The following is a 26,451-nucleotide window of genomic DNA, read 5'->3' on the forward strand; positions in this document are numbered from 1 at the left end:
CTTTTGCTGTTTGTGGAACTGTTTCATGATTTGCTGGGTCAGTTTTCCTCCTGAATGCCTTGATTTTACTATAAACACTGCCTTCAACAAGTACACTTCCGTGCAGTCTTCAATACTTGCAAAAAGGTTAAGAACGTGTATATACAACTTCAAAACTGCCTGAAATTGAAAACATTCGCCTCGTTTTGAGCTATTTAATTCACTAAGTGTTGCCACTTTTATTTTGGTATCAAGTCTATTGCCTGTCCCAGTCCGGCCCTGGCTTCCATTTGACACCCTTGCAGTCAGAAACATACAAGTCAAACTCGTCATGCTTCAGACCAAATATTTAACACGTTTTATGCGACTTTAGCGGTTTATGAAGCCAACCTGTCTCAGATTTATCCAACACATTCTTGTTTTTTTAAATGATGCAATTTGGAATTCAGACTGCGCCTGTGTTACCTCTCCTAGAACTAATTTTATAATGCTCTTTACCACTTTTCATGCATCACTTCTGCTACTTCCTCCACCACTATTTTCTTCATAACTTTAAAGACTTTTCAGATCTGATGTTGATGAATAATGAATCAGATGTTGGTTGTAAGGGAGGTTGAATCATTCAGTAGGATTGTGCCTGTGGCAGATGAGTAGGCTGCGGGAGTATGAGAGAACAGGCCTGATTGTACATGTGATTGGGGTGGAGTGAAAATGAGACAATGACTTAACCTAGTCTAATGAGTTTGCTGCAGTAAAGAGGAGGGGCAATGTAAGTATAGGATTCTGTGTTTCAGCACAGCAGCAGCTTCTTTTATCAGAATAAGTGCTTGGTTCCATACCCGAAGCAAATGAAAGGGAGAGTGTTCCTAACAATGTCAAATAGATGGCCCATTTTGTGTGACTACAATGGTTCTGTCGGAGTGTGTAGACTATCAATTGGAAAAAGTGGCCTTCTGCCTTGTTATCTTATTGGACTTTCTCTACCCACCAAGGTAAATTGATTTTTTTTTAAATTTCAGAACCCATAATTTGCCATCTGCATTTGTGAATTAGAAGATCATGCTTAGAGTGGGTGTGTTTTTTTTAACTACTGAGGTTTTTAAAAACAATAAGGCCCTCTTACTTGTGGCCAGTTTGCCGAGACTATAATCGCATCTGATAACAGTTGGCACCGAGATATTCATAATTTTTCAGGTGCAATCATTGTCATCTACGATGGGTTTTGAGAGAATAACGTGAAGAGTTTGGTGCTTATGACACAAATATCTGCATGTCCCTGCAATATCTATGGGGTATGATGTGAGCAGAAAAATGGATAACTCCCTTATGTGCAGTAGGAGTTTCCCCACATACCAGAGTTAACGGGACACTCAAAATGAGGGCCTACCTGGCATTTATCATGTTCTACTATTTTCTAATGTTGTCCTTATTGGATTTGTTTTTCTCATAGGGACCAAAAGGCGACGTCGGCCCGATGGTATGTAACCTTTGAGTTCTCTTGTTGTCATTGCTTTACGCACCATTTTATTCAACTTACGTCTCTCATGATTCAAAATGATAGCGATTTAGCATGGATGTTTTTTTAAATAAAAAGAGCAGCCCAATACGAAATTGTATACTAACTGTTTTGTGTAGTATGAACAGCAATGCTTTTGCAGAGCATTACATTGTCACTGTCTAGAAGTACAACGAAATTGGATAATAAAAGCAACTCTTTACAGATCTTAGAAACAGAAAATATGAATACGATAGGATGTATACAAAAACACTTGACTATTAATATTATTATTATTGTTATAATCATTAACGCAGTCTACAGTCCAGTGTCTCCATTTTGTTGCCGCAATAGCTCCGTCTGGAGCTGGGAGAAACATAATTTTGTGCATTTGTCTCACTGAAAATGTACAGCACTACCACTATAACATTTTTAGCATCCCTCAACTCAAACTCTTTCTTAGTCGTATAAACGTGTAAGTTTGAGAGTTGACACACTGGCATTCATTTTATCATAATCTCAACATTACAACTACCTATCTTCCGTTGATTGCATACCAAATGCCATGTGGGGCATAGCAACTACAAATCCCTAAGGGTATAGTGGTGATGTAGCAGCAGCAAATCCTGATGCACAAAGTATCGGTCTGGGACAATTAAGATGCTCCCTACGAACTTTTGAATAGTATTTTGGCAGTACTAGTGCTGGTACATTTTGACACATGAACTTTTCATGGGGTCTACCTGGCCACTAAATAAGGGGAGATATCCTTGTTAATCACAGTTGAAAATTAGAAGAAAGAAAGACTAGGAGATCAAAAGAGAAAGTGACAAGTCATTGCCACAAAGATCTTATTACCTATCAATCCTCTTCAAAAAGGTTTAGTATTCCTATCTTAGTACATTGAATAAAATACCCCAATGCCTGTATAGCATCTTTATGTTAGGTCTCTCGTTGACTTGGAATACAAAACACCAAAATGTTCAACCTTTAATTTCTATAAGGATGACATAATATGTAATGTAAGCAGCCTGCTCAGTTACTAAAAATAACTCCTTGATCATGTTGCTATAGTGAATCATAGAGCAAAGGCTTGGATATATGAAATCAAATATGTTGTGTTAATTGTGATTAACTGTTCTTCTCGATGATGCATTTTCAGCAAATCCTCAGCTTCAAACTACACTTCTTGCTGCTGAAAGTTACTACAAAGCAAAGTGAATTATTTCTGCCTTAAAATAAAGAGGCATTGTGGAAAACTCAATAATAGCAAATGGTTGATGGTTGATGTAGCAATTGCTCGTATGAAAATGCTCTAATATCCGAGCAAAAAAATATGCTTTATGCTGAAAACATGCTGGCAATGAGGAAAATGACACACTGCCGTGCAGCGGAGAGTAAGAATACTGGTACATGTCATGGTAACTGTCTAGTACCTGACCTTTGTTCCGTACACCACCATTGTTACCTGGATTTTCAATGATCCAAGCTCAAACGTGAATCCCATTTTGTTTTGTTTTTACACTAGCCAAGGACTGGAGTAAGTTGCTAAAGGTGGAATCTTTCTAATTCCCGCCATTGCTGTAAAGAACCTCTGACAATAGCAACATATATAATAAAATGCATCAGTCAATGCAATAGTGCTAATTTAATCGATGGGTGAACCTGTTAGTTGCCACCCCATAATTCAAACCTTTGTCTTTCCGTTTTCACACACACTACAGTGTATATTTATATATTTTAAGTGTCATGTTATCCACTTTGAAATGGATCGATGATAGGATTCAGGGAAAGAGATTTGGGAAAAAATTACCTTCTGGAGGCGCACTGCAGCAATATTATCTGTTTCTACATTTTTTGCTGCTGTGTTGAGCTCTGAAAAGTGGGCACTGTTTACACCAGAGGCATAAGTAACACGAAATGAAGTGAAGCCTTAACTGTAATAATGTTTTAACTAGTAAGGCAGCACTAGTTTCAAAATTGGAACACTCCTCCAAATTATGAGGGGTTTCTTTGCTCCTATGTTGATGCTGACCTGAGTTACTGCTCAACAGTGGGATTCGTTATTTATAACGATTTCATCGAGCCTTTAAGTCTACATGGGGCTTCCAGGTGCTTGATCAGACTAGACAGGGCAGGAGGCAAGGAAATGTGAGTCTCTAAAGTGAGATTCTTTCTTCCCTGCACTTTAAGGCACACACCAGTCTTTCAAATGCTACAAGACTTCAAGTGCGCCTAATAAACAGAAAACAAAGTTGTAGCTTTGGGAAGCCATGCAGGCTTTTGAACATGTGTTTTAGATAATTCATCATTGTGAGAGTTTGTAAATAAATTATTTTTTTACAGAATTGGAAAATGTAAAGCTCTGCAGTACTTTCCCCGCTGATCTGTACTATTTAAGGATTAACTCTTTCACTGCTTTGAAGCCAATGATGTTCTTTCAGTCATAGCAGCATAATGGACTTTGTATGTCCAGTCCACCTCATTGTTCAAAGTTGTGTTTTGCTTGCCTTCTGTGAAGGCCTCATTTTCTACTGAGTTGATTTTACCATTACATTTGATGTGCAGGGTAAGCTAGTGGCAATGGAGATCTGCAGACTTGCCAAGGTGCATTGGGTTGAGTGAGAGCAAAGGATTACCAACCCAGAAGTGCACAGCAGTTAATTCACTCATTTGTTGAATGCAGATGATGTAAAGCCACTTCTCTGCAGCCTTTTGTAAAACCACTGGTGCTGGCCCATCACTGACGTGAATTCACCGGAATACCAGTGCCAAAGGAAATGACATCTCCCGACAGGCATCAAAGATTTAGTGCATTATCACACTCTTAGCCTCTCACCAGCCTTCACTTTCCTTCTCAAGGGCTGGGGAAGTACAAGGAGTGCAAAATAGAGAAGGTAAACACTGCTGAGCCTGTTACTTTTTTGTACCTGCTGCTGCCTTCAAAATATGTCAAACCATGTGTAGCAAGGGCAATGTCAGGGGTACCAACTAAGTAGCTTAAAGTAGCATACACAACTCTCTATAGGTTTTGTCCACAAGACTCTATCTAATTGTGGTGTTGTGATCACAACTTTGCATGAGGTGCATTCAAAAAGAGGGTGCGGCTTTAATAGTCTTGATGGCTGTACTAGATGTCATTAAGTCATTCCACAACTAAAGGGATCTAGATCTTAGTACTTCAGTGAAACAGATTACATTGTCTACCTTCCTATCTGTGTTCGTTGAGCTGTCTGCCTGTGGCTGACAAAGCGATGTTTGAAGAGATACTGGGGAATATGTACAAGCCCCTATCGCCACCACAACTTCACTTTTACGGACATTGTGGTGGCGATAGGGGCTGCGCCTTATGTACAAGGCAACGTTAAGCCACTTAACATGGCTTAACGCTGCATTGTACTAAAGGCCCCCTTTCACGCTATGGTTAGCGTGAAAGGGGCATGCAGTGGGTGTTCTGGTGACCATTCCACCACTCCACCCATTGTATTTGACGCTGCCCCCTATGTACAAGGGTGGCATACATTGGAGGCAGTGCCAAAATTAAGACCAGGAAAACCATGATCTTAAGTTGGTGAAACGAGGAGAAATGCAATTTTTCTTTTTCCATATGTGCTGCGTTGTGCAGCACACATGGAAACAGCAAAATGTCATGGTTTGTTTATGTACAGGGAGGTGTCCCTTCCTGTACATAAACAAACCTTTAACAAAAAAATGAAGCATGAAGCAGCACACATGAAAGTGACAGGATGGCATTTTAGGATTGGTTATGTGCAGGAAGGGACACCTTCCCACACATAAACAATCCTCCCCTGCACGGAGACACCCATGCACTCTGGTGCAAGGGTGCCTGCGTTGGCGCTAAGTTGATAAACTTAGCACCATCGCAGGGGGAAATGCAAGGCTGCACCACATTCTTGTAAATATGGTGCAGTCTTGCGTTTCATAAGTGGCTGAGCATGTCGCTAAGCCAAGGAGGCTAACGGCACGCTCTGCCACTTCATTGTACATATCCCCCACTACTTTCTTTGGAATATAAGACATTTGCTTGAAACCACTGAATATTAACTGCATCGCTGCGGCGGCTTTTCCCGCTGTGTGCGGCAATTTTCAAAAAGCCGCGTTACATGACGAGCTCAGCTCGTCATCAGCATACGAGCACCGTAGCTGATGACGAGCTCAGCTCGTCATCAGCAGCGAAGAGGTTAATAGTAGGTATAGCCCTTGGAGAGTCTGCACCAGATCTCTGGACCTCGAGTCTGTGGTCTAATCACTCAATATTGAGTTGCCGAGGTTTTTTTAAATTACAAAATCCGAAAACATCCCTGCATATAAGGAAAGTGATATAGAATAGAATAGATAAGTAAGAAGACTATAAGATGACGCCGTCTGAGGCTTTCAAAAGAGTTAAACATCCCCAGAACTCACCACATGAATGAAAAGTATTTCAAACAGAGCAATGAGTCTGTTGTCACACTTTAAATGATGAGTAAAAAGCAACACCCCATCACTTGAAACTCTGAGTAATCAAAATCAAATGCATGAGCAGACTTCCATGCTACCAAAAATGAGTAAAGGCAACGTATTTCGAAAAGCATTTACCGCTTGATGAGCAGTTATTCTATTCCTACAGCTCCTAGCAGTGATCTTCTCAGCCAGGCAGTGCGCCCCTAGGGACGGGTAAATCAGCGCGAAATGGCGCCCCAGAGAAATGAACTTTGGAGACTGGCGTTACAAGATGGAAGCTTAAGAAGAGTTATGTCGTAATGCAGCAGGTGCCTCCTGGAAAGGAAGATCCGGCAGAACCCCGTGATTTAAGATTTTAATAATCTCCCGTCCTACCACGGACAACTTCTAGTGTTTTTACGGCGTGTCAGAAGCGCAAGTTGTTATGTTACGAAAGGTCGGGAAACGGCAGCGGCTGATACATTCTCTTGTTGCAGCTCAGCGCGCAGGGCAAAGTATCATGTGTGTGGGGAGAATTGGAGTGCTAAATCATTTCAGTACCTGGGCCCTGGTGACACAACATTCCCGTTTAAAGCGCATCAATTATTGTCAACTTGAAAAGATTGACAAAATGTGTGCGATTAAGGAGGGCAACCAGGGGAGGATGCCCCTCCATGCGATACGCTCTACTGGCGCTGTGCAATGGTCGCCTTTGAACTCCTGTCAGGTGTTATGATACACCGCGAAATGTGTTCGCTCCCTTACTGTGCCGGATCAATAATGCAGACTAGACTGCATGCTTTCTAATTTGAAAAGGGCAGGTGGCGGCCGTCATTACGCAGGCGCGGGATGCTTTAGAGCCAGGCTGCTTTGGTTCCCAAATATACACGCAGCCGCCCTCTCTCTGGCTTCCACGACAATCTGTCTGTTGAACTCTCCAGCCTAATCAGTGAATCACGACAGCCTCCCCACCTCCTCTGCCCGCTCTCCTGCGCCTTGCTAAATCTTTGAATTGCTTGTGTTACCAAGGCAACCCGTTTTTTTTATTAGACATTCACACAGAAGATTCATTATTTTCAGGCACAACAGTAAGTAAAGTTGCCAATAAACAAGCATTTCTTTGCCACTGTGTTGGCTATTTTTATTTAAACGTCCTTCTTACCGTTTTTCTCTAAAAGGAGACTTAATAGGAGGCTAGGAGAGGGATAGTTTACATCGACACACCTTTAGGTACTAGACATTTTAATTGCATCATAAACCATGGGCATACTTATACCGTATTAACCAGTTTCTGCCTACCATTGTGAATACCAGTACGTACCCATCATTATTACATGCTTTCCCATAAACGTTTGTACTTTAAAAGATTAAAAAAAAAAAAACGAATGTCCAATACTTTCTCTCCATTAGTCATCACAGTCTTCTCTTACTTGGGAGGTTATTACACCACAGATACTACTTTTGTCCACAGACTCCTTCTCATCAGCTTTTCCTTCGAGGCCTTTTAGATTCTTCCGGGATTCTATGTCTTTGTTCTGTCTCACCTTGAGGATGCCCTATTGCTGTGTACAAAGGAGCAGGTATTGTACTGTGCCACTATGTTCTGGTTCTAGGGTCCTTGAAGGCAGGCGGGCACCTAGAGCCAAATTTCGGGGGGGGGGGGGGGGGGGGCATGGGGATGACAAATATTTCGGGAGGGGGGGGGCTAATTCTTCCAACCACAGACAGAGTGGCTGTAATAAAGGGTGAACAGGGGGGAAATGGTGGGGTCATGGCAGCCTATCCTCCTCTGAAAGCTGCCATAGTATCCCACCCACTAAGAATAAGCCAGAGTCGCAGATAGCCAATCCAATCATGCCTTGGAAATGGCTTGTTTTGGTATGGCGATGCCAGTTTACACAGAGAACTTGTCCACTAATGTCTATATGGTTCTTTGCCTTGTTAAGAAGGTGAAGATGAATCCAAAGAGGAATTCCACCCTGCAAAAAAGTGTAAACGAAGAAGAATCATGCTGACAGTCATTACATGGTTCCCTACGATGAAAAGGGAGAAGTTTTATCTATGAGTAATCAACCGATTCTCTCTTCATGTGACCGTCTTGCATTTATAATAGAGGAGAAGAAAAAAATGCAAGCAAGAGATAAGTTTAAAATTCCAAAATCACTACTGCTGGTGCCCCTCTTAAACGTTGCTAGGGATGGAAAATAGTAATGTATGCATCTGAGTTTAATACATTATGTAAATTAGGCATGGGCCCTTCTGGCCTTCTCTTCCACAACATCTTTTGCAGTGTGTGACCCTCCTTCCAGTCATCTTCACTGACAGAACAATACCTCTGTATATTCCAAATAGATCACATTCTATGGCAACTGAATTGTTGTTGCTTTCCAAGACATTTTCACCTCCACAGACTTTTGACAAAGTCGTACTGCAAACTGCTGCAACTTCCTTGTTATTTATGTAAGGAATATGGTGCAGTCTCAGAAAGAGCATTTCACAAAACCTGAGCTCTCGAAGTCTGAACTTTCTTTGTACCTCCTCCCCCTCCCAGCTCTAAGAAGTATCTGCAGAAGACTACCTGGAATAATTAACAGGCCTGTGAAAGGCGATGCTGGTCAGGTGTGATGCACTGCACAAGGGTGGAATCCCAGAGCATTGGAGACATGCACCTGGTTCCTAGGGTGGGGGAATCCTGTGTGTCCTGGTTAGCCTGGCACAGTAGCCCTGTGCTGAATGACGAGGTGGCACAGGGCACCATCCTGTGGGCCACACACCTGCGGTTGTGCACTTCAGTACCGCTCAGTGAGACGATGGCTATACTAAAAAAAAGTTTAAAGCATGGTTATTGCCTGATATGACTCCATGGTCCATGCTTGTGCACACTTTCTTCGGCTAGCAGATAGCCCAGCTCCAGATAGCCCCTGGGTGGAGAGGATCATTGGGATAATGCCACCACGCATCACCAGGCTTACAAGCACAGTGTGGCAGGGGGACACAGCTGCTACAGACCCTGAACATACATTAATAATGATCCCTGGCGATGATGGTGTCCTCTAAAGAACTAAAAAACGGCCTCTAGCCTCCTCGGAAAATACCCTGTGCCTGACAGGGGCAGTCTGCCACTGAATACCCGAGGACCACAGTGGCAGGCTGTTAGATTTGGGGGTCTCTAGTTGGCACAGCTAGGTACTTGTGACAAATAGGGACCCTCTCCTCTAGTCAGAATAAGGGGATTACACTCCTAAAATAACCCCTGCTCACCCCCTTGGTAGCTTGCCACGAGCAAAAGGGCTTTACTTAGGAGGCGTTGTAAGTTAAGAAGTTGTGACCACATACAGTAACCCAGTGACAACACTACAAATGGACACCACACAGGTTTTATATAAAAAATAAGTAGACTTTATATAGAGTTACCACAAGACCATAAACAACTAAAATACACAATATGATTACTTTAAGATGGTAGATTTAAGCTTAGTTCAGTTCTGAGATGCGACACTCTGCGTCAATGTACCTTATGTTATGTTATGTTATGTTATCTTGGTTTTGTATAGCGCACGGCTACTCAAAGAGTGTCCCGGCGCTTTGGATGCACACCTATATCACAACATAACAAGAAAAAGACAGAGAAAAGGAAAGATCCAGAATAACCACAGGGGAGACAACTAAGAGGTAAAAAGCCAGGTTTTAAGACCCTTCCTAAACGCCAGTAAATTTGACGTACTGCGCAGTGTCACTGGTAGCGTGTTCCATAACTGCGGGACCAGCAGTCTAAAAGAACGGCCTCCGATTCGTGCCCTTTTTATACGAGGGACCATGGCAAGAAACAGGGATCCGGACCTCAGGGACCTAGCAGGGTGGTAAAAGGCAAGCCTTTTTTGTAGGTATTTTGCTCCTGAGGCATAAAGAGCTTTATGCGCCAAAGTCAAAGCCTTGAAAATTATCCGCTTCCGGACGGGAAGCCAGTGCAGTGACTGCAGGAGGCCCGAGGCTCTAGCACAGCGAGATAATCCAAAGATGGCCCGTGCTGCTGAGTTCTGGACCACCTGCAGCCGTTGTAACAGATACTCTGGCAGGCCGAGATAAAGGATGTTAGAATAGTCCATTCTCGAGCCAATTAGAGCCTGCACTGTTATCTTCCTGTGCTCCTCTGATAGTAAGGGGAGAAACTTGCGCAGCATCCGGAGCAAACCAAAACAGGTGCCAGTGAGACCGATTATCTGGGAGCGTAGTGTTAGGCCGTTATCGATCTTAATCCCCAGGTTCTTGGCCACCTGGGAGGAACCCGCGGGAGGAAACATGTTCTCTGGCCACCACTCCTTCCAATCTGGATCCGAACTGCACCCGAAGAAGAGAACCTCCGATTTATCCGAGTTGCACTTGAGGCTGTTACGTTGGAACCAATTAAAAACAGCCCCAAGGCAACCCCGGATACTCTCTCCGTCGAAATCCGCGCCTTTCTCGCTTAAGTTGTGTTGCACTTCCACAACCAGCAATGTCGCAGCGATGAGAAATGTGCAAAGTTCAGATACAAAGAAATAAAGGCGTGAAGATCTTCCAGATGCGGCATGCTTCTCGGGGATGCGAGAAGTCCTGGGTTCGATGCGTGGACTGCAGCAGCGACACCCTTACGATGCGATGGCAACCGCTCCAGCGGCGACGCTCTTCTCCCACAATGCGTGAAGCTTCCACTCAATGCGAAAACTACAGAGGCAGACCCTAGTCTAGTGCATTTAGTGTGCCCAGGGCATGTAAAGCCAAATGCTGCTGGTGGGCCTGCAGCACTGGTTGTGCCTCCCACAGAAGCAGCCTTGTAAAATGTGTCTACGGTCTGCCATTGCAGAGCCTGCGTGCAGTCTGGTACTGTCATGCTGACTGGGCAAGTGCACGCACTGCCCAGTCCTTAAACCTTCCCTTTTCTTCATATCAGTCACCCCTATGGTAGGCCCAAGGACAGGGTGCATTGTAAGTATAAGGTAGGACAAGCCCTGGTGTGTGTGGCATGATCTAATAGTGAATAACAGCCATTTTCGTTTTTCACTATTGCAAGGCTACCTGTTCTCCATAGGCCAGAATGGGCTGTTAGAGTTATTACATTTTATAATCCTAACTGTCTCAGAGAACAGGGTAGAAATTCAAGTTTAGTATGCCTGAACTCAGAATAATAAAATACATCTTTTAGTAAAGTTTATTTTAATATTCTGTGTTTGCAAATACCACTTTTAGACAGTAGGTATTTGCTTGTCTAACCATTCAAACCTGCCTCTGCTAGGTTGTGTATTCCTTTGTCTGGTTTTGTGAGTGACAGGGCTGGTGAATTCCAAGAGACAGGCTGAGTCACCCAGTGGTGAATAGAGAGATCTGCATCTAGATGGGAGGGAGGAGTTGCACCTGAACCTTGAATAGGGCTGTGCCTGCCTTCCACAATGCTGGCTCTACACCCTGGGGAGCGGCAGGTGTCTCTGCTCTGCACACTGAAAGAAGAGAAGGAGTCCAGTCAACAAAGTGCTCCAGGACTGTACTTGCATTACACAATGCTGGCTCCACCTCCTGTGGGGCGTCTGATGTGCCTGCCCTGCATCGTGAAAGGAAAGGAGAAGTCTGGTAAACAGAGTGCTTCAGAACTGGTTTGGACTGGGCAAAGGCACCTTTCCCCTCAGAGAACAAATGATTTTGGGGTATAAATATTTGGACCCTGATCCCATGAAATTAGATCACTTGGACTACAAGAAGAAACCATTACTGAGGAGAGGAACCTGAAGAAACTGAGGAGAGAATATTCCCAAGCTGAAGTGCTTTCTGACAGGTGTCAGTCCAGATCACCTTCTTGGGCTGCTTCCTGGAAGTCAGCTCTGTCAAGGGTGCAACAATGTTGCCATAGCCCTTGACAAACCTCCTGTAATACCCCGTGAGACCTAAGAAGGCTCTCGCCTCTGTCTGGGATTTGGGTGGCTCCCAAGCCAGGATGGTTTCAATCTTTTGTTGTAGGGGCTCCACCTGGCCGCTCCCAACTTGGTGTCCCAAGTACACCATGGAACCCTGCCCGATCTGGCACTTACTCACCTTGATCGTGAGGCCTGCTTTCTGCAGCGCCATCAACACTTCTCAGAGGTGGCGCAGATGTTCCTCCCAACTGGCACTGAACACTGAGATGTCATCCAGGTAGGCGGCACTGAACTCATCCAGTCCAACCAACACTTGGTTGACCAACCTCTGAAAGGTGGCAGGGGCATTCTTCATCCCAAAGGGCATAACACGGAACTGGAAATGCCCATCTGGTGTGGAGAATGCTGACCTCTCCTTTGCCTCATGAGTCAATGCGATCTGCCAGTACCCAGACTTTAAGTCAAACGTGCTGAGATACCGTGCAGCCCCTAGCCGATCTATGAGCTCATCAGCTCTGGGGATGGGGTGCGCGTCATTCTTCGTGACTGAATTAAGCCCTCTGTAGTCCATACAGACCCAGAGTTCGGGTGTGGCTGCAGCCTTCGGGACCAAGACCACTGGGCTGGCCCAAGGACTGCTAGATGACTCAATCTCCCCTAGTGCAAGCATCTTTGAGACCTCCTGTTTGATGCAAACCTTTACCCTGTCAGTTACCCTGTAAGACATGTGCTTCATATGTAAGCTGTCTCCTGTGTCCACATTATGGACGCACCAATCTGTGACACCAGGAACCAGGGAGAACAGATCAGAAAACTTTCCCAGCAACTGGCGTCAGTCATTATGTTGCTCATGGGTCAGGGTGGAAGAGCGGTTAACACCATCCACTGACCCATCTTGCTCTGAGGCTGACAAGAGGTCAGGAAGAGGCTCAGTCTCCTCCATCCCAGCATCTGATGCCAAGAGCATGCCCACTTCAGACCTCTCTAAGTGGGGCTTAAGACGGTTGACATGTAGGACCCTCAAGGGGTTCCTAGGAGACCGCAAGTCTACCAAGTAGGTAACTGGACTCTTGCGCTCCACAACCTCAAATGGTCCGGTCCACTTATTTTGGAGCGCACAGGGCTCCACTGGGACCATGACCCACACTTTCTGGCCAGGTTGAAGCTCTACCAGAGAGGCATTCTGGTCATACCAGTGCTTTATCTCCTCCTGCTGGCTTTCACATTCGCCTCGGCGAGTTGCCTGAAACGCCTAGTTTGGTTTCTGAAGGCCAGCATGTCGCTATATACATCTTGGGGGGGCTTCCTGGGAGATTGCTCCCAGCCTTCCTTAACCAAACTCAGAGGTCCTCTGACTGGGTGTCCATAGAGAAGCTCAAAGGGACTGAACCCTAGAGATTTCTGTGGCATCTCACGGTATGCAAAGAGTAGGCACGGTAAGAGGACGTCCCACTTACGCCTCATGGGTTCCACAAGACCCTTATCATGCCTTCAGGATCCGGTTGAACCTTTCAACCAGCCCATTTCCTTGGGGTGGCAAGGAGTGGTGAACTTGTAGGTTACACCACACTCCTGCCACAGGGACTTCATATACTTGGAAATGAAGTTGGTCCCCTGGTCAGACACTACCTCACGAGGGAATCCCATTCGGGAGAAAATTACCATCAGTGCTTGTCCCACCACGGGGGCCGTCACTGTCCTCAGAGGTATAGCTTCCGGTTACCGGGTGGGATGGTCCACCAAGACCAGGATGAACTTGTTGCCTAGCTGTCTTGGGGTCCAGTGGCCCCACAATGTCAATCCCCACCCGCTCAAAGGGGGTACTGACCACAGGGATTGGCTGGAGCGGAGCCTTTTGCTTCCTCCCACTCTTTCCGCCTGCCTGGGAAGTCTGACAAGTCCGGCAATGAGTATCAGAACTCTTGCACATTTGGGGCCAATGAAAGTGGGTGACAAGCCTCTCAAAGGTCTTGTCCTGCCCCAAATGTCCTACTAATGTCACATCATGAGCCAGCCCCAGTAGGAAGGCTCTGAACCTCTGGGGTACCACCAGCACACGGGCTGACCCAGGTTCAGCAACTTTAGGCTCACTATACAGGAAACCATTCTCCCAGTAAATCAAGTGTGACCCTGACTGATCACCTGCTGCCTGGCTTGCAGCCTGTTGCTGCAAACCCACAGGAGAAGGGCACTCTCTCTGCTCCTTGCAAAATTCTTCCTTAGAGGGGCCTCCTTCTTGCTGCCAATGGGTCAGCTCAGGCAGGTCCCCCAGTTCCCGTACTTGCTCCCCGGTAGGCTCCAGGGCATCCCCCTCAGGGTCTACGTTCTCCTGGGTCATGTGAACTTCAGGGGCCGGTTTCCTGCTCCCCTCGCCACTTCTCTCTTCGGCAGGTTCCTGGGCCTCCCTCTCAGGCTCCAGGTACTCTTGAGAACCCCTATTGGCTGACATTGACCGGGTGGTCATGCACGCCCAGTCAGGCAGTCCAACCATCTTCAAGTGAGTTGTCTTCTCCATCTTTTCCCAAGGGGAACTCTCCAAGTCATTTCCCAACAAACAGTCAACAGGCATGGCGGGCCTCACAGCTACCTGAAGAATACCAGAGACCCCCCCAACTCAAAGCGAACCTGAGCAATTGGACAATGACTCTCTGTGTTGTCGGCGTTAACAACTTGGCAAAATGCATGAGGGACAATCTGCTCTTGAGACACCAGGTGACACCTAACAGCTGTCACACTGGCTCCAGTATCTCTAAGAGCCTCCACCTTTAGGCCATTGACGGTCACTCGCTGTCCATATTTCTTAGTATTCCTGGGCAGCTGAGCTTCTGTGACTATCTCACTGTTTCCTAAAGAGACTGAGGTCATCTTTGCGGACCCCATCCACCTTGGACATCAATCTCCTCCCCCAAGGCTACACTAGCCATCTGCAGGGGCGGAGCACCAGTGGGTGCTTGTTTACCAAACAGGTGGCACGTGGTATCATTTGCCTTATGACCCAGGTCGCCACACTTGTAACACTTCAGGGGCCCCTGGGGAACAGGACTACCTGTTGCAACCCTTTGCTTTCTCTCAGGGGGAGGCTGGGAACCTTTCACGGTGTTCCCTTGGGTACTACATTGGGGCCCTTTGCGGAACTCCTTCTGTTTACCCTTGTCCCCCCCACTCTTCTGTTGGGGACCCTGCCCACCTTTGGATGAGTCTCCCACGTAACTCTTGTGGACCTGGGTGCTCACCCAGCGGTCCGCCTCCTCAGCAAGCTTCCTAGGGTTAGTCAGCTTGCTATCTATCAGATGCTGGTGCAGCTCTGGAAAACAATTATCAGACAAGTGCTTCCATGCAAACAAATCAAAGAGACCTTGAAAATCATTAACCTTGCTGCCCTTTACCCAACCATCCAATGCTCTGCAAAAGAAAGTAACATATTCAAACCACGTTCTGTTTTCTAACTTTTTGCATTTCCTCAACCTCTGCCTATAGAGCTCAGGTGTCAAACCATATCTAGACATAAATGCATCTTTCATGTGGTTGTATGAATTGTGGACATCAGAAGGCAAGTCTAACAATGGCACTTCCAAAGAACACTGGGGAGCTGGGGGGTAAAGTCGGATGTCTGAGACTTCAGGAGGAGTCAAGCTCTTTTCCAAGCCCTTGGAGATCCTTCACAAGTTGAAAGCAAAGTACACAAAGTTCCTTTCTCCTTCATTTGGCAGTAAGGCACCCACTGTAGGCCAATCCCCCAAGCAGCACTTCAGCTTGGGAGTATTATCTCCTCAGTTTCTTCAGGTTCCTCTCCTCAGTAATGGTTCTTCTTGTAGTCCAAAAGTGATCTAATTTCATGGGATCAGGGTCCCAATATTCATACCCCAAAATCCTTTGTTCTCTGAGGGGAAAGGGGCCTTTGCCCAGTCCAAGCCAGTTCTGAAGGATTCTGTTTACCAGACTTCTCCTTTCCTTTCACAGTGCAGGGCAGGCACACCAGCCGCTCCCCAGGGGTGGAGCCAGCATTGTGGAAGGCAGGCACATCCCTATTCAAGGTTCAGGTGCAACTCCTCCCTCCCATCTAGATGCAGAGCTCTCTATTCACCACTGGATGACTCAGCCTGTCTCTTGGAATTCCCCAGGCCTGTCACTCACAAAACCAGACATAGGAATACACAACCTAGCAGAGGCAGGTTTGAATGGTTAGACAAGCAAATACCTACTTTCTAAAAGTGGTATTTGCAAACACAGAATATTAAAATAAACTTTACTAAAAGATGTATTTTATTATTCTGAGTTCAGGCATACTAAACTCGAATGTCTACCATGTTCCCTGAGACAGTTAGGATTATAAAATGTAATAACTCTAACAGCCCATTCATGCCACACACACCAGGGCTTGTCCTACCTTATACTTACAAAGCACCCTGCCCTTGGGCCTACCATAGGGGTGACTGATATGAAGAAAAGGGAAGGTTTAAGGACTGGGCAGTGCGTGCACTTGGCCAGTCAGCATGACAGTACCAGACTGCACGCAGGCTCTGCAATGGCAGACCTTAGACACATTTTACAAGGCTGCTTCTGTGGGTGGCACAGCCAGTGCTGCAGGCCCACCAGCAGCATTTGGCTTTAGACGCCCTGGGCACACTAAATGCACTAGACTAGGGTCTGACAAGTAAACCAAATAGACAAACATGAAACCACTGATTAATACATCAATTTACAGTAGGGAGCACTTGCACTGTGGCATTGAATAGCAGTGATACAGTGCCCAAAGCATCTAAAACCAGCAAAAATACATGAGGCAACAGAGAAAATGGAAGGGAGACCCACGCCAATGTTGTCAGGTCTAACACAGGTGAAGTGTGGAAACAAGATGCAAAAGGAAGGCTTACTATAGGAGAAAGGTTGGCAAGTTCCGGATCAAATAAGAGAGAACCTATTTTTTCAGAAAGCTGCCCACATTCAAAGGAAAGAGATAATTTATGTTATATTTGTAACATATGGTATCCTGATTACATCTTACACACTCGTACTCAACCTTGGGCAGCAAGCACTAGGAAGTATTTTAAAGGCAAGACCAAACAAAAAAAAAGAACACCATTTACATTTTTTCCAGACGGTCAAAAGAGTGAAATTACTTTGGGTTTCAAGAGTAAGTGATTTCATTGTTTGGCACCCAGGAAAGAAAACAAACAACTTCCTAATCACGCCCTCTGCGTAGAAGGTAGTCCTAGGAGGATGGCTCTTGCAGAGCAAAAGGTTCTCATGAGAAAATCATGAATAATTCTGTGTTAAGAAAGATTTGGCCTGTCTTATGCAGAGCTCAATGATAAATGTAGGGAATTTTGATGGATTGACAAAAGAGAGCCACTGAAGATCAGGCAGATAAGTAACAGAAGAATGAAGAGACAACCCCAAAATGAGCAGAGCAGAGGCTTTCTGAATAAGGTGATGGATACCAAATGAAGACAGTCCAGGCACATAAAGTGAATGGGATGTCATAGAACGGGATGAAAATGTGGATAACATCCATATAGGACATGAGCGAGAACCCAAAAGAGCATATAAGACAGGTAGAGATTAAAGAAGGTGGGGCTCAGAGAAGAGCCAGGCAAATGCCCCATAGAATGCCACACCGAAGACATTCATAGAAAGACTGAATGGGAGGTAAGGATCCCTCAGTGTTTAAAGAAGTAGAGAGATCACATAGTATTAAAAGAAGTGACCCCAGTCAGGTGGAGCAAAGTATCACACTGAGCTCGAATCATTTGATATCCAGTTGGATCAGAACTGATCTTCCTTCTCCGTTAAAAATCATATGAAGATCATCCACAAATCACTAGAAGGACTTCCATTCCATGCAAAGGATGAATGACTTCTTGATCACTGTAAATGACAAAATTGGTCTCTAAGAATGAAAAGATGTAAAATTTTTCAATTATTATCGTTAGGAAAGTTAAGAGTGATAAGTTTGTAGTTGCTAGGAATTGTAAGATCACACAGCCTGGTGAGGAACATGCAAAGCCTCCCTCTACCCATCTGAGCGCCGAACCACGGTGCTCAGACCAATCACAACGCTGCTTTGCAGGGGTTTTCTTCTGCTGCTGACGGACGGTACTGGGACCGGAAGATGAAGAGGATGGAGGAGAAGCGGCAGTTGTCCATTGCAGGTAAGTTCTTTTTTTTCTCCATTAAATCCCCCCACCGCACCAACCCGTTCGGTATCCGCCGCTTCTGGTACTCGAATGCCTTAATTGGTGTTTGACTTGACCAGCTCTTCAAAATTACCACAGAAAGGAAGGAGCTATTCTCTGACAATTAGTTGGTAGATTTAAGAGTATCAAGGAGAATAGCAGTGTCAATTCGAAAATAAGTTAGCAGCACTGAAGTCCATATCTTTGCTAAAGGGAAGCAGGGAGTGAGAAGTGAGCAGAAAGTGACAGAAAGGGCAGAAGTGATGACTTTGAACTAACGCCTAAAATATCTAGAAATTGTTCAAACTAGAGAAGGTGAAGGTGAGAGGTTTCCCCAGATAGCCAGGCCAAGCACAGATATTTAGTAGGTCAGTGCTATGGTATTTTCAGTACACATAAACTGACTCAAGAAAATTATCTCAAAAATGCATCAGGGCAGATACTAGCAAATTGTGCACCATCTATCTACAATCTATGTGCTAACAGGGTGTGTCACAAATTTCCAGTCATAGGGGTTCGTAGAACGACTTGCCTAACTGATATTAATAAGGCAAGTTGCTAATTGCAACCCAGTGTGATGGGCTCCAAAAACAGGGATGCTAGCATACAAGGAACAGTAGACCACTAACCTTGCATTTCCATACCAAAATATGTTTTTTTTAAAGCAGCACCAGTTCCTTTAAAGGAAACATCAGGGGGAAGCAGGTAGTGGTCCCTTGGATTCAAGTTGCTCATCCCAACGCTGCAGACATGATTTTTAAATAAATTACCATCTCAGTTCGGGTTTGTAGCTCATCATTGGTTTCTGACTGCAACTTCATGCACCGACCATTCATACATTACGATCCGATTCAGAAATAGGATGGGCGCCTCTTTCACTCCCTCGCTTGTTTGCGATTCAGAAAGGATCACAAAAGCCCTTTTATGAGTTGGAAAGACTATTAAGACACATAAAAATGTTTTGAATATTTTAAAAATCCCCTTTGCCATCGCAAAACCCAGTTATTTTGCAAATCACAGGAATTGTGACCACTTGAAGGGCTTTGTACATCAGTCCTTCAATAATTCGAGGCAAGAGTTATCTCAGAAACCGAATGAATACTGAAGGAGAGACAAATACAGTAAACGAATTATCATGAGCCTAATGCAATTAACGTTTTCAACCCCATGCATATCACCTTTCCTTACCCAGTGTACAGAACTGGCTGTTGTTACCTGTTGCCACTCTCATCTGTTTCTTAGGTGACAATTAGAAACAAACAAACACAATATTGAATTTTCTTTAAAAAAACACTTTCAAAGTCTTCGTTTGGATGCAGTATTTAACATGAAGTCTTTTTGTGCCAGGGAGAACCAGGCCCGATGGGCTTACCAGGACTGGAAGGCCTGCCAGGAGAGAAGGTAGGTCACACTTGTTAAATAACCACTCTGCGCTTTTCTTCTGCTTTTCAGCTGATTGTTTATTAGGCACAACCATTTACTGTATTCAAAGAACACGTCAAGCAACTCGCAATTTTCTGCTCTCTCCCGCGCTTTTTATAATCCGCTGATGCCTTAGCCGAGAATTCCTAACTGGTGGTTTTGCTTAAAAGGCTAGCTGGCAGTCATTTAAAGGTTGTTGGTATTGTTCATGGAGTGATGTGTTTTCTGACCAGCATGCATTGTGTAAATCAGGCAGCAATTTTTAGCAAGTATTTACCGGCCTATCAAGAGAGATGTCCTCTTGTGGCACAGGTTGTCGGTGCCTCCTCACCCTCACGCATAGATGCCCACATTGACAAGCTGGAGATGGCATTGTGAATACCTGAGAGAGAACAGGAGCGAGGCCTTCTGGAGAAAAGTGCTTCTCCAGAAATTACCCTTTTAATAAACGCGCCTCCCCAGTTGACCCACGTGCTGAGTGCTTTATTAGCATGCACGCGGTGTCTCTTCACAACACCTGAGTGATGGAGTAACAATACTAACGCATTTAAAGAACAAAAACGAGAATGCAGTACTGAAACTAATATCTGTGGCTATTTCCTCCATTTGAACTGCTGAATTTACTGTTATGAGGAGCCAGGTTACTCACTGGACTCTCTCCAGACAGAGTGCCTTTATGTGTACCCTTGTTAGCAGCTGGTGCTCAGTAAATCCATACAGTTCACTTCTGCGGATTATCCCAGAGTTCCTCGGGGGCTTTCCACCATCTTGGACCATTCACCTTTTGCTATTAAGAACCCCCATCGTGCTCTGCAGCTGCATTACATCATGCCGCCGTCAGAGCAGTCCAGTGACAGAAATCGATTATTGGCAATACCAAAAGATGGTCTGCAGGCACTTAAACAACTGAGCACACAAAGTAAAGGCCCTTCTACATGGTGTAATTAAAATCCTAAAATCTCAGGGGCAGATTTATGTTAACTGGCGTATCCCCAGGGATGCGCCAGTTAACGTGCGCCACAGTGCGCCACAGCTCCGCCACCCATGGTGCGCCGCATTTATAATGCGGCGCACCATGGTGCAAGAACGGCACAGATGCGTGACGCATCTGTGCCGGAAATGTAGCGCATTGCTGGAGTTGCGTCGCAAGCGCGACGCAGCTCCAGCAAGGCTCGGGGGTGCCCCATCTACACAATGCTGCATCAAGACCTACGCCTGCTTCAAGCAGGCGCAGGGTTTTGACGCAACATTGGCCTGAACGTGACTGAGTGAAATCTCATAGATTTCACTCAGCCACTTTCAGGAGGTGTTCCTGCGCAGGAACGCCCCCCACCCCTGCGCAGGAACGCCTCCTTATGGTGCAGGGCTTTACAACGTGACGCATCTCCTAGATGCGTCACGTTGTAAATAGGGTGCATTGTTTGCGCCGCAGTTGCGTCAAATAAAGTGGCGCAATTGCGGCGCAAGGGCATCATAAATCTGCCCCTCAATCTTCAAGCGCTTCGCCACCATCTCTGTCAGTGCTAAGTATTATGGGCTCTAAATAAATATTGGCCTACATCTTATCTATGTAAAAGAACAGAGAGGTACCCCTAAAACAAATCAAGGGAAATGAGGTTATCCAACCATAGTATCAACAGATTCCCTTGACACAAGACTGAGAACAGGTGTACATAAACAATACTCACAGTATCACAAGTACAATATCATACAACAAGAAAATTAAGTTCATTTTATTTTGAATATGCTATAAAAAAGACAATTATAGGGCTGACTAATCTAGATCCCTACTCTAAAAGCATCATATAAAACAATACAGACAATTGCGACATGCACAATTGAAAAAAGGGACAGAACAGGTACAACATGAAATTGTTGAGTGCAAATTGTATATTCGGGCTCCGTTGTGGTTACACCGATATTGTGTTACTTTAATATCAGCACATCAACTTTGGTGTTGGAGACTTGAATTATACCAGTAGTACCGTCGACGTGTTTCGGTGGGTTCTCGTTATATTAACCACCTTTGTCAAGACATGCAATTATTTGTCACTTGGTTACTTAATGTCTCCTGCTATCTGTCCTGTTATGGTATATACAAGATATGACTGTTGGTCGATGCCAAAAACAAGTGGGGGTCAGTATGCAATACGGACCCCCACTTGTACCGGACACTACCAACAACCCGTCAGGTAGTCACTTTGGAGGCCAACAAGCAGATTTTGACATCGACCAACAGTTATCCTCGACAACTGCGAGGACCAGCCCCTACATAGATACCGCTGAAGTTATTTGTGGTCTTGAACAACAGAAAAATTTATTTTAATTGTTTCCAACATATGTTCGGATATTTACGTGAAGTGGGATAGTCATATCTTGTATATACCAGGACAGATAGCAGGAGACATTAAGTAACCAAGTCCCTCGCTTTAGCCTTCGTCTCGATCAAGTACCAACTCTGAATCCTGAGAAGTGAAACATATCTGGAATTTAGGGGCGATTTGATACACCCCCTGAGTGTGACAGATAATTGCATGTCTTGACAAAGGTGGTTAATATAACGAGAACCTACCGAAACGCGTTGACGCCACTACTGGTATAATTCAAGTCTCCAACACCAAAGTTGATGTGCTGATATTATAGTAACACAATATCGGTGTAACCACAACGGAGCCCGAATATACAATTTGCACTCAACAATTTCATGTTGTACCTGTTCTGTCCCTTTTTTCAATTGTGCAGGTCGCAATTATCTGTATTGTTTTATATGATGTTTTTAGACTAGGGCTCTAGATTAGTCAGCCCTATAATTGTCTTTTTTATAGCATATTCAAAATAAAATGAACTTTTACATTTTCAATTTTCTTGTTGTATGATATTGTACTTGTGATACTGTGAGTATTGTTTATGTACACCTGTTCTCAGTCTTGTGTCAAGGGAATCTGTTGATACTACATCTTATCTACCCAGGTAAACCTGCCACCAAACAACTGAGGCAGCTCAACAGATCCCACTTCGACCGCATACTACATTCTGCAGGAAGGGAAACAAATTGTCAACGAGAATATTGACTGTTCTAGCTTATTTTACACTGGATCCTAGAGCACCATCTGAACAGACATAAAAAGTGCATAACATACAGCCATATCTGTAAAAAATACGACCAAAAGAAAGACCCCGACAGCCTTGACTCATGTGGCCTCCTCTACCCCCCTCCTACACCCCTCTCCCCCACCCCTCTCCCCCACCCGTGAGAGCCAGAACCAAGTTGAAGGTGTTGAACCTCCTTTGCACGAGTCCTGTGGTGACTGACCCTGCAGTTCTTCACCCAAGGCATGCCTCCATTCGCCAAGCTGAATGCTTTGCTCAGTGAAGCAGTAGCCTAGGCTTCTCTGTGGCAGGCCTGACACTGGAGCAGTGGCACATATACAGAACTGAGGGACCACCCATATCACGTGCAGACTGCTCACCTTCAGATTGATTCAGAGCACGCACGCACGCACGCCATAAATGCGGTAAATACAAATAAATATCCTTTAACTTTTGTGCATGCTAAGAGTTTATCCTTTCAAAATCTTACCACATCAGACATACGCGAATGTTGGATTTTGTGAGCCTAGCAGAACACCTTCTGCGCAGCACAGCTGTGCTTTCAGGACAGGCATCTATAGCTTATTTCCCACCATGAAGAGTGGAGGACAATCCGTCCTCCGGTGCAATTAAGAAGCATTTATTAAAATACGATGAAACCACTGACCATTCGAAACCCGCAGACGGATTCGAATGTGTCTGTGGCGCAGCGGAGCCTGCCTTTTGTGGGACCGCGGATGTCCGCACAGTGGCAGGTGCAGAGAGCCGTTCCCTTACAGCGCGTGATGACACATCCCCCGCCCTGCGAAACATTCCATCAATCCCCCCCCCCCCCCCCCCCCTCTTCCCCAATGCAAAGATCAGAGCTGCGCGAGCGGGAGAGCCTGGAGCTTTCAGGCTGACGGAAGTTTCCGCGCGGTTCACGGCTCCAATGTTATTGTTTCTGCCTTGATTTTTTCCTACAGACTTTCTCTTATATTTATTGTTAGCATATACTAATGCATCTGCTTTACAATTTGTGACTCACTGGTCTTAGAAATAACAAACACCTTATTCCTTTTCTCTTTAGGGTGACCGAGGACAAGTAGGTCCACCTGGCATACCCGGCATACCAGTAAGATTTATTTTATTTTTCTTTGAGTGCTGTTGCACAACCTTCTCCATTCAGGTATTCCATTTTAACTCAACAACAATGCCTTTGAAGATATTCCACATGGTCTAGTTCCTCCAAGCTTGTGTGCATAGTGGAATTGTAAATGTAAATGTATGTAAATGTATAGGCATTTATATAGCGCACTACTTACCCGGAGGGTCCCAAGGCGCTTCGACCGCTTAGAAACCCTTCCTGGCTTCCCTGAGAGATGGTCCCTTAATGGGTATCTCCAGGGTGAGACCAGGCATCCCCGGCGGTCTGGTGGGGCCGTTAGTGAAGATGAGGCAAGCTAATGCCCAGAGTTGCCGAGTGTGATCGCTGATCAGAGTGGGCACCGAGGCGAGAGAACTATCGAGTCCGCTGACCCTGGTCCAGAAACCTGCCGCGCCGGGAATCGAACCCTGGTCCCGGGCCGTCCTCTGCTCTCGGGTCTGCCGCCTCTAACCAGATGTTTGTGCTAGACATGTACCCAGTACCGACGGGACATCTCCATAACCCACAATGCAGGTGTCCCTGACATGGAAGGAGTTTTCTCACAACACATCAGAAAAATTGTCCGACAGGCCCAACAAAGGTCACCATGCATTGCGTGGCAATCTAGTTGCGATCTGATACCATTTGAAAACAGAGGTGAACAGGTACCTATCAACTCTGTGGCATATTCGTGGCACAACCAACCCATAACGCAATCGAGGGTACAGCCAATCGAATTCCCGCTGTTCAATTCACCTGCTGTCAGCTGCCCTCTAAATGGGACAGAAGAACGCGTGGGAGGGTGGCCATGACACCTTATAAAAAAGTGCCCGGGGGCGCAGTGAGCATGTGGGCCTGCTGCTTGTGCTTCTGAGCATCTTTCATATTACAGAGGGGGACACAGACACTTGTACAGCGCTTTCTGTAGTATGGAAAAGATGTGCACCAGCACAGCCACAGGGGGACTTTCTCTCATTTGTAAGGTGCTCTTGCCCCCTGTGACTAAAGGTATCCTTTGCCACTGTGCCCTTGCTGTATTATAAGTGCAGGCGCCATAGAAAAGTAGCTGCATGGAGGTGCATGGATTGTGTGCTAGATACAAGTTGGCCCCCATGGCATTTCTTGGGATGTTGCTCTGGGGACCCATTTCATCGCCCTGCCCATGAGTACCCTAACACAATGCATCTTCCTGCAGAAATCCCTGCCCTGATAAAACTGGTCTGCCTTCATTGAAATATGGAGCTACAGTTTCCACCTGCAGCGCTGTCTTTTACTAATGTGCTGCAATGTGCCTGCCCTGAGGGCAGTGCATTTTTAGTGTAGTCAGATGCACTGTGCCATTCTGCGCTGCATGCGCCACATTAAGGGTGCACGGTGGTGCAACACAAAGCAGTGTATCCGATGTGTGATTTGGGCACAGTTGTGTTTTGGGTGCAGCCTTGCAACTGCCCTCCTACAAATGAGGCACTACAGCTTGATTTCCACTGCCCAGTTTAAACTTCCCAAGGTTGTTTAGGAAATATATGTATCATTACATCCTATTATTGCCATTGCCTAGGCAGCAACCAATCAAATGTGTTTTTGCAGTGACATAGGTGCAAGTGACACGTTCATGATCTCTTTGATTGTCAGGGTGAAGGTAAGAACGTGAACTGATATTCACGGAGTTGAGATGCTTGAAGGGTTGTATCCCGAGGCTTCAGAGCCATCGATTCGACACGTTGCTAATGTTTTAGACGTACTGGCAATATCAACAGGTCCTGACATTCTTTGATTTGTCTAAGACATGGGCTCAGAGGCTTTCTCGCATATCAGGTTAAAAACAGCCAATCTGAAACGTATTTTACTGTCATTAATTGATCATAAGGAGAAAAAAAAATAACAGCTTCAATTAACAATAGAAATACAGGAAAACAGCAGCGTAACAATCATAAACCCTCGTTCTGGAACTTGCTTATTTCTAAATAGAAACCGGGCTGTTCAGTAGCCAAGATTTGTAAACTCCTTATAAATTGCTATATAGGCACTTAAAGCATAGAAGGGTATTGTTGCTTCCTAATCACAGTCTTATGTTTGGTTAGTGTGATAGCAGTCTCATAATATTCTCAGGTGTTCATGTCAACATGGGTTGTCGTGTATTGTTCATTAGATTCCTGATCCCACAGCAAGACCTTTTTCTTTTTTCGAATCCCATTATTTTTTTATATTGGCTTTTATATTCTTCTTATGGCATATAGATTGATAATAACACCTTGGGTGGAAGATACTTTTAGTGGAAGTTGATCACACAGATTGAAGGTGATGCTGGCTATAAACACTGAATGAAGGTGATGCTGGAGATAAAAGAATGTTCTAATTTAATTTTACATGCATGATCTAATTAGTGTTAATATATTATACCAGTGATGGAAACTGTTAGACCTGGCATTTTTGACAGGTTTATCCCCAGACCTTTTGCCCTCCTGTTTTTTGGCCCATTTTCATTGGTTTTAGGACTCCGGGCACTTTAGCACTGCTAGTGCTAAAGTGCATATGCTTTCCACGTAAATTGTGTTATGATTAGTTTTCCATGATAGGTATATTTGATTTATTAGTAAGTCTCTAGTGCAGGGCGCTGCGTGTGCCCAGGGCCTGTAATACAAATCCTGCTAGTGGGCCAGCAGCACTGGTTGTTCCACCCACACAAGTAGCCTCTCAAAGGTGTCTCAGACCTGCCACTGCAGTGTCTGTGTGCAGTTTTTACTGCCATGTCACCCTGACAAATGCACCCACTTGCCATTTCCTAACCTTCCCCTTTCTGCCCTGCAAATCACCCCTAAGGAAGGCCCAAGGTAG

At 45.2% G+C, this 26,451-nt stretch overlaps 1 protein-coding gene across 1 annotated transcript in view; it reads left to right on the forward strand.

The window, feature by feature from the left end:
* Nucleotides 1–26,451, forward strand: part of LOC147707469 (uncharacterized) — a 385,267-nt gene that overhangs the window by 215,581 nt on the left and 143,235 nt on the right. Inside the window, exons 19-21 of the mRNA XM_086925650.1 lie at nucleotides 1,430–1,456; nucleotides 19,326–19,379; nucleotides 23,560–23,604. Coding sequence (XP_086781776.1) covers nucleotides 1,430–1,456; nucleotides 19,326–19,379; nucleotides 23,560–23,604 — 126 coding nt within the window. The remainder of the gene's footprint in view (nucleotides 1–1,429; nucleotides 1,457–19,325; nucleotides 19,380–23,559; nucleotides 23,605–26,451) is intronic.

The sequence above is a fragment of the Lissotriton vulgaris genome, chromosome 6 (assembly GCF_964263255.1).
Source record: "Lissotriton vulgaris chromosome 6, aLisVul1.2, whole genome shotgun sequence".
Classification (NCBI taxonomy): Eukaryota; Metazoa; Chordata; class Amphibia; order Caudata; family Salamandridae; genus Lissotriton; species Lissotriton vulgaris.